The sequence below is a fragment of the Gastrolobium bilobum genome, unplaced genomic scaffold, assembly GCF_033153095.1.
Source record: "Gastrolobium bilobum isolate Gb01-03AN ecotype WA unplaced genomic scaffold, APGP_CSIRO_Gbil_v1 utg9841, whole genome shotgun sequence".
Taxonomy (NCBI): Eukaryota; Viridiplantae; Streptophyta; class Magnoliopsida; order Fabales; family Fabaceae; genus Gastrolobium; species Gastrolobium bilobum.
In genome coordinates, this window is record NW_026898136.1 from 216,781 (window position 1) to 225,837 (window position 9,057).

At 32.7% G+C, this 9,057-nt stretch overlaps 1 protein-coding gene across 4 annotated transcripts; it reads left to right on the forward strand.

Annotated features, from left to right (window-relative positions):
• The first annotated feature begins 4,981 nt into the window (after window positions 1-4,981).
• LOC133313165 (LRR receptor-like serine/threonine-protein kinase GSO2) lies at window positions 4,982-8,789 on the forward strand. 4 transcript variants are annotated; one of them, XR_009751771.1, is made up of 3 exons: window positions 4,982-5,117; window positions 5,238-5,476; window positions 8,508-8,789. XR_009751771.1 is itself a non-coding variant. In XM_061514500.1 (3 exons), exon 1 carries the CDS (start codon window positions 5,500-5,502, stop codon window positions 6,814-6,816), a length of 1,317 nt encoding a protein of 438 aa, XP_061370484.1. In that variant the 5' UTR covers window positions 5,490-5,499; the 3' UTR covers window positions 6,817-7,158; window positions 7,369-7,857; window positions 8,508-8,789. The 4 variants fall into 4 exon arrangements, 2 of the variants coding, with proteins under 2 accessions (XP_061370484.1, XP_061370483.1); XM_061514500.1 differs by lacking the exons at window positions 4,982-5,117; window positions 5,238-5,476 and adding exons at window positions 5,490-7,158; window positions 7,369-7,857; XR_009751770.1 differs by lacking the exon at window positions 4,982-5,117 and having other exon boundaries at window positions 5,127-5,476.
• Window positions 8,790-9,057: the final 268 nt, after the last annotated feature.

Sequence of the window (9,057 nt, forward strand, 5' to 3'; positions counted from 1 at the left end):
CAGATTCAAAGGGACAAAAGCAACTCAACGTTTGGTCTCTCTCTATAAAAGGCCACGCAAAAATCGGAATTCAAATGTGATAGTGAGTAAAACTAAAGAATAGATTCATTATTATTTTTTGGGAGAGGTTATAGTTACTACCTCTTTTACTTACTACTAAATTTTAACCGTTGATTTTTGTCAATCTAACGATTGTAATTTATTGGATCGTATTTATTAATTAATTATTAATTTCTAGTAAATTATAACCGTTAGATTGGCGAAAATTAACGATTAAGATTTGATAGTAAAAAGTAATAAGAAAAAGAAATAATAAATATAACTTTTTTTTTTTCAAATTTGAGATGAAATTACAGGATAATGCCAACGACCTCTTCTAGTTTTAAAGTTAATTTTTTTTTTAAGAAGGCCAGGAATTTTATGTTATTATTTATAAAAAAGAAAAATATTTCTTTGTTGCTGCCACACTCACATAAAAATGAGCGAGTCCTATTATAATGAGAAAAGAAAAGAAATTAATGGAATATAAAAAAAATCTGCTATAAAAATAGAGATAGGTTATACTTACAACTTTTTTTTTATAACCTCTTACAACCATATCTTAACACCATTGATTTTCGCCAATCAACGTTTATGATTTTCGCAAATTAAACTCATTAATTAATTATTAATTCACAATAAATAATAACTGTTGATTGACGAAAATCAACGGTATTAAGATATGATTGTAAGAGGTTGTAAAAAAAAGATTGTAAGTATAACCTTCCTCATAAAAATAAGTCAATGAGTTTCAAATCAAAAATAAATGAATAAAAAATTAGTAATACACTCTTTAAACACTTTTTCTAAACAAATTCTTTATTATTTGGTGAAAATTCATACCGGTTCCAGTAATAGAGAGCAAATCCAAAATATTTATTGGCCTAGCTTGTGATTTCACGTCATAATAAAGAGCGGATTAAAAAGAATTAAATATTTTATTTCTTTTAAACTATAAGTTCAAAATTTTCTAAGAGAATTTATTGTTTATTCAAATTCTCAATTCAAACAACAAATGCTCGTCAATTATAAAGATGATCTGGATTTATATTATAATAATAACACAAGGTCCATTTTTCAAAGCCTTGAGTCAACAAAGGCCGCTACCTCTTCTTTATCTCCCAAACTCATCTCAGCAAACTCTTTAACATTAACTGCTACAACCATATTACTTTGGCACAAGATAAGAAAACTTCATCACTAGGCAAAGCTTATCTCAGCCACCTACAGTAACCAATTAGAAGACTTGCCGCCTCATCGTTTGCAAGCTAGTTATCTCCTAAGCTGCTTATCTCACTATTATAAATACATATGTGTTAACTCAAGGTATACATCTTCTTATAAAAAATCTGCTTGAACCAAATCTTATTTGAGGTACACCCACATCTTGTTCTATTGAAGTCCAATGAGTTAAAGCTACTCCAACTACAAGCTGCTCTAACTCAAGACAGTTCCAAGCTATTTGTGTAGAAGAAGATCACATGATCAGCCCAATTGTAAAACTGGTTCTGATCAAGAGCCAATTTTTTTTCAAACATTACATCTTTATGCATATTCAAAAGTTTAAATAATAAACCCTTATTAAACTTTGAATCCTAAATTTTCAAAAGACCGTAACTTTTGTTCCAAAACCAAGAATTACCGTAAGAGAACAAAAATAACATTACATAGCTAATACAAAATACATGAGATGAACCCCTGTTCGAAGAAAAAAAAAACTTTATGCCAAAGACAATAAAGCAAAACTTTTCATGATTCATCATATATAAAAATCACAAAACTTAATTCCATCATGATTCAATATGTTGATGGCTGTGATGCCAATTGTTGGAATAATAATTTCTCTTGACCTTATGGTGATAACCATCACCAACAAACCAATATTCATCATACCAAATCATAAAGAAATATTAACATAAAGGTGGAGGCATACCTGTCTCCACAACATCTTTTTTTTTTTTTTTGATAATTATAATTTACCCAATATATATTAAATAGCATAATATTATTATTTATACAATATATAGCCAACAAACACATTAGAAAATATAATTTCCTAACATACATCACCTCAACCGAGTACCCAGACCCAAGTACTCAACATGCCCTCTAACCAATCACTTGGCTAACTAGAGCTCAACTCAGCTATGATACCATTGTCAGGCGGGTCCAAAGAGGAGTCTGTGACGGAAAATCACTACCAATGGGCTAAGCTAGCCCAATTGTAGCAAATGAGTCTGACATCATATCTCAACCCAAAATCTTAAGACATTGGATTAATGGGTTTTTTCACTTATATACACTTTAACTTAGCTCATTACCAATTAATGTGGGACTCACCATACTTAAATATCGCATCAAAATCAAAATTGAAATTGAAATGTTTGTTCAAGTCATGCTTATTGGAATGATCCAGGGTAGCTTAGGGACATATATGGGAGTTCATTTTGGTCCATTCATATATGGGATATTTGCGCAAGTGGAATGATCAATAAACAAAGTCTATAGATGTCATCTTCGAATTTAATTCTAACAAAAACGAAGAAAGTTAAACTCATGCTTATAGGCCTTATCCTCGTGATGGAGAGTAATGTGCGTGATCTATACGCTAGTATAGAGTGTAATAAAACGTAAACCGTCGAATTTAGTTCACGTCGCAAATTGAAATAAATACCCCAAGTCCCCAACTATATTGATTGAACTAATATGCTTGAAGAGCTTTCTATTACCAAAGTTTTCTCCAATTTTTACCCCGTGTAATCAATTACCTTTGTCTTCCACAGACGACTTTGAAATTTATGGATACATATCAAAATCACCACATCAATGAGGGGTCTAAGGAGAAAACAGCGTTCTGATTTTTATTTTTATTATTATTTTTTATTAATGTACCCAAAACAAATAGAAACCTACTATTTTTTATTTTAATTATTTTAATAACATGATTAAATTAACTTTAAATTACAATAAAAATATAGTTATCAAATTTAAAAATAAGCACCACATTTAGAAAGTAGAAACTAAATATATATTATTTTTAGTTTTATCTTTAAACTTTATTGTGTTATAAATTTAACAAACAATATTATAATTAAAAATAAAGAAAATGATTACACTGAAAACATATATGGATCAAATTAAAAATAAAAGTCACTTATAAAGATAAAAGTATATTTAAACCAAATTTAAAAGGGACGAATTGTTGTCCCATTAGAGAAATCAATTGATTCTTTTCTCGTGTGATAGATTTGGTTCTGCGTCAACAAGGAGCACAATAGACTCCAATTATTCAATTTAATTTAATTAGATATCGCGCCCTGCATTTTAGAACACTTAGGTGGTGTTTGGTAGGTGGTTTCTGGTAGGATGGATGGGTAAGTGAGAGTGGGATACCATGTAAACCATGTTTGGTAGACGATTAATAGAAATAAAACCAGGGAAGCGTTTTACTCATGCAAATAAGAGTTGTGTGTAAATGTCAAAACACTGTTTTCAAAAACCACTTCGGAGGTAGTATTTGGGGAAGAATGGGGAAGTGAAAAATTTGGGGTGATGTTGTAGACTGAAATGCCCCTCATCTCATCTATCAAGTTCGATCTGTATTTTGCTCAACTACCCCACAAGATCGACTCTCGTTCTCTACAGATCTGTATTTGGTTTCTCTTTTGCTGTTTTGTCTGCATTGTTTCTCACCAACCATGTTCATGATGACATCAAAACCTCTCTTTTGACCTCTACACTTTATGGTTCTGCAACTCTTAAAAGTTTGGCCGTATGTAATTATCTCTGGTTCCCTGCAACTTATTGGCTACAAAGCTTATGAAGAATTGTGTTGGCATCTTAGTTGTATCTATTACAAAGAACAGAACTCATTTTAGTCGAGGAACATCTAACCCCAAGATTGAATGACTCATTTTAGTCGACGACTCGAGGGTTTTTTTTTTTTCAGATTCAAAATTTAAAATGCCCATTTTGGTAATTTACACCAATTATCCCATTAATATTTTTTATTCAACCAAACACACTCTTCAGGAATTTCACATAATTTTCCTGGTAAAATTTTACTCAACCAAACAACTTTTTTTACATTTTTCTACCAAACTCACTTTCCAACCATTTCCCTATCAATTACATTTCTCTAGTATTCAAAAAATTTCTCCTCAACCAAACGCTCCCTTATTGGTTGGAAGATAACCCGATTTATTTTATTTTTTTAATACAAGAAATGGAAAAGTTGTCCCAATATAAAGTCCAGCAATAAAACTCAAAACTAATATAAAGTACATGGAAACGACATATGCAACTTCAAGAACTCTTCTTTTGTGTTTTTTTTTTTAATCAAACTCAAGTATTAATCATGGCCAGTTTTTCGGAGGTAAATTTCATTTGAGGGGAACGAAATACTTTGACGAGTCCACAAAAGTTAGCTAATTTTATTTAAACTGTAAAACAAATAAAATACAAAGCACAAATGCTAAAACAGTGAATCTACCATTATGAATCGAATCTAATCAGGAAGTATTTATGTTACAATATTGAGATTTTTTGTTTTTTGTTTTTTAGTTTACAATAACTTTACATTCAGGTTTATATTAAGATTTTAAAAATGGATTAATCTTTTCTCATTTTACATGAGAAAAAATTCTCATGTTACACACACAATTAAAATGTGGGTCCCATCTTTATTTTTTTGTCTTTTCACTTTTTTGTGGTCCCCACTTATGTATTGAGTGTGTAGCATGAGAAAGTTTTCTCAGGTAAAATAAGAAAATTAATCTCTTTTAAAAATATATAATTTTGATGGGTGTAAAATTTCTTTACACACACTCTGCCAAATCAATAAAGAATTAACTATCTTAACCAATACATAAGATGCTAAACTTTTTAAGTCCCCATTTTTATAAACTTTGATCTTTATACAAAAATAAATGTGGACATTTTATTCAGTTAAGGATCGTAACGTAATGTTGTCCCCCTTCATACTTCTTGGAAGACCATTGAATTTCCCAAGATCGATGTCCACATTTACGGCAGGCTTACTCCAATCATAATATAATTATAAATACTTCCAGTGGATGGTAATGCCTTCACATCCTCTACCCATCTTCTTGCATGATCATGGATTCCTCTCCCTCTAATATTAAATTTGCTTTGCTTTGGTTGCTATGTATAATTATGTTCAAGTCAGTTATGTGCAGTTTGAAAGTTTACTGCAACGAGAAGGACATGAACACACTCCTACACTTCAAACAAGGAATCATAGATCCTTCAGGCATGCTCTCCTCATGGATAAAAAAACAAGACTGTTGTCAGTGGACAGGAGTTCAGTGTAACAATATCACAGGCAGAGTTACGGAGCTCACTCTCCCTTGTCACACAAATCAATCTGTGGTCTTTGTTTATGGAGAAGAGGATGACAAGTCACACTGCCTAACAGGTGAATTCAATATTCTATCTTTAATGGAACTTGAATATTTGAGCTTGTTGGATTTGAGCAATAATGACTTCAAGGCTATCCAATATAATTCAATGGGTAGCAAAAAATGTGATAACTTGTCAAGAGGTACACCACCCCATCAGTGTGGAAACTCCTCCAACCTCCTTTATCTTGATTTATCATTAAATTCTGATAATCTCATTCCTAATCTCCATTGGATATCCCATCTTTCTTCCTTGCAATATCTTAATCTTGGTGGTGTTGATCTTCTTCACAAGGAAATTGATTGGCTTCAGTCAGTGAGCATACTCCCTTCACTTGTAGAGTTACACTTGGAGAATTGTCAACTTGAAAACATCTATCCATCTCTTCAGTATGCTAATTTTACTTCACTTCAAGTTTTAGATCTTGCTTACAATCATTTCATATCCGAGTTGCCTAGTTGGTTGTTCAATCTCAGTTCTCACATCTCTCATATTGACCTTAGTCAAAATAGTATACATGGCCAACTATCTAAAATATTGCCAAATCATGGAAGAATAAAATCCTTAGTTTTGTCCGATAATAATCTGGATGGACCCATTCCAGATTGGATAGGGCATCTTGAACAACTACAAAAACTTGATCTTTCTGATAATGCATTTTCTGGTCCAATTCCCACAAGTTTGGGAAATCTATCATCCTTGATTGTACTGAATCTCTATTCAAATCACTTGATCGGAAATCTTCCAGAAAGTCTAGGGAAACTCTTCAACTTGGATGCCCTTCGAGTCCATGAAAATTTCTTAACAGGAAAGGTGTGTGAACAAAATTTACTATTTCTTTCAAATTTAAAGCGCCTTTGTTTGAGCTCGCCGGCCTTAGTCTTTGATTTTGATCCTGAATGGGTCCCTTCGTTTCAACTAAAAGCTATCTGGCTGGGATATGTAACTGGGAAACTTCCTTCATGGCTATTTACACAAAGTTCTCTCAAAAGTCTAACCATTACATATTCAAGTGCTTCATTTGAACCTCTTGACAAGTTTTGGAACTTTGCTACTCAACTTGAATTTTTGTCTCTTTCCTACAACACAATCAATGGGGACATGTCAAATGTGTTGCTAAACTCAAAATTTGTTTGGTTGACTTCCAATAAATTGGGAGGTGGCTTGCCTCGATTATCATCTAGAGTGGTTGTTTTGAATTTACGTAATAACTCTTTGTCTGGGCCTATTTCTCCTCTCTTGTGTCACAAAATGAGAGAAGAAAGTCAATTAATGTCGTTAGCCCTGGCGAACTCACAGATTGTTGGAATAACTGGAAATTGTTGCATCATGTTGATTTGGGGAAGAATAACCTAACTGGCAAGATTCCTCACTCAATGGCCTCCTTGTCTAATCTCCTTTCATTGCATTTAAATGGCAATAAGTTCTTTGGAGAAGTACCTTTGTCACTAAAAGATTGCCAGAACCTTTGGGTCCTTAATTTAGGTGAAAATAATTTCTCCGGAGCTATACCAAGCTGGATAGGGAGCGCAAAAGCTCTTCGACTGAGCTCAAACCAATTCAATGGCAATATTCCCACACAGATATGCCAACTTAATTCACTAATGGTCATGGATTTTGCAAACAATACATTATCAGGACCAATACCCAACTGCCTCCATAACATCACAACCATGCTTTCTGATCATGCTTCAATTGGTAAGTTCGGCATTAGTGTTCAATTAACTGGTTTCACAATATACATGGTTGTCGTTATTATGTTGCCCATAAAAGGCAATGAATTAGAATATCAGAATTTGATGTATGCTATTGATCTTTCAAGCAACAATTTGTCTGAAACATTGCCTTTAGAGATTTTCATGCTGACTAGATTGCAATCAATGAATTTGTCCCGTAATCGGTTAGTAGGGACGATACCAGATGAAATTGGAAACTTGAAACAGTTGGAGTCCATTGATCTCTCAAGCAATCGTCTCTCGGGACAAATTCCACAGTCCATGTCTGGTTTATCTTTTCTTGGTGACTTAAACCTGTCCTTCAACGATTTTATGGGCAAAATTTCATCAGGGACCCAACTTCAAGGTTTCACAAATCTTAGTTATATGGGTAATAATGAACTTTGTGGACCTCCACTTACCCAGATCTGCCAACAAGATGAAAAATCGCATAATACAAAACCCATGGGAGAAGATCATGATGATGATAAATCTGAAGTATATTCATGGTTCTATATGGGCTTGGGAATTGGATTTGCATCGGGATTTTGGGGAGTTTTTGGTCTCATATTATTCAACAGGAGATGCAGGCATGCTTATTTCAGATTTCTTCATCGACTGTATACCATGGTGATTCAAAAGATGAATTCCCTTTATTGAAATCTAAGAGATTGCAACTGTGGTAAGTAAGGAAGCAATTTTTTTTAAGCTTTAAATTGAGTCTGATTTTACCGCATATGCATTTATATTGTTTAAATCAAATATACTATATATATCTACTATCCATAAAGCGAGTGTCTTTTACTCTCTTTTGATTAGAACTAGTATATCAATGGGGTTCGCTCAAGTGGTAAGGTACTTGGATTCGCTTAAGCAAGGACTCGAGTTCGAGACCTTGTGTATGCAGAAAATCCTCGCTGGAAGACTCACCTGTCAATGCTAGGTAACCTACCCGGATCGGACTGGACATAGTGGGGGCGAAGCCCCGAAAACCAGTGGAGCTATCCAAAAAAAAAAAGATTAGAACTAGTATGTCGTTTGTCTGTTTACCTACAGATATATTGCATTGTATGTGTGTGTGTGCGTTGTTTTGTAGTTATCTTTCTTACTCTCTTAGCATGCCAAAACTCCATATATGTTTCTAAGTCATCAATTTCAGTGTAATGACTTAAATGGTCATAAATGAAGGCACAAACAACATTTCTTTTCTCATGCGCTAATTCCTGAAATCTATGTTAACATTGCGCTTTTGATGGTAATATTTGAATTATTTTCAAACTAGAAAACATGTAACTGGTTATTTACCCTTGCAAATTCTATACAATTTTGCAGGTCCTTGATGTCGATGATTCGACAAGTTACTTCACCTAGAGGTTGTACAAGAGGCCACAAAGTTGCTTTTGTTATTGAAGATATACAAAATACAAATAAGAAAAGTGGCTTGTCGGTTATTGTTTTTATTTAGCTCATTGGAAACACCTCTATTTCCTCTATAGAACTTGTGTTGTGTGTTAAGTTTATAATTTTTCTTTATATATACTAAATCATAATGAAGATGCTTTTATGCTAGTTCGATTATTTAGCACATCATGTTGTATCTATGAATTTGTAATTACACCTGAAACATAAAAAATAAAAATTAAACAAGAGAAGGAATTTAAACAATAAAATTAAATTGTGAAGGATATGAATACCATTGATCACTAGCTTGGTAAGTCAAGTATTCGCGGAAATTAAAAGTTTGATCAAAGTTTAATTGAATACGACCACTACCAACGTTACTGTGTGTTTAATCATCGTTTAGTAAGTTCGATTTTATATTATTTTGATTTAAAAAATTAATTTTAGATAAGAATAAATAAAAAATTAACTGATTTATATT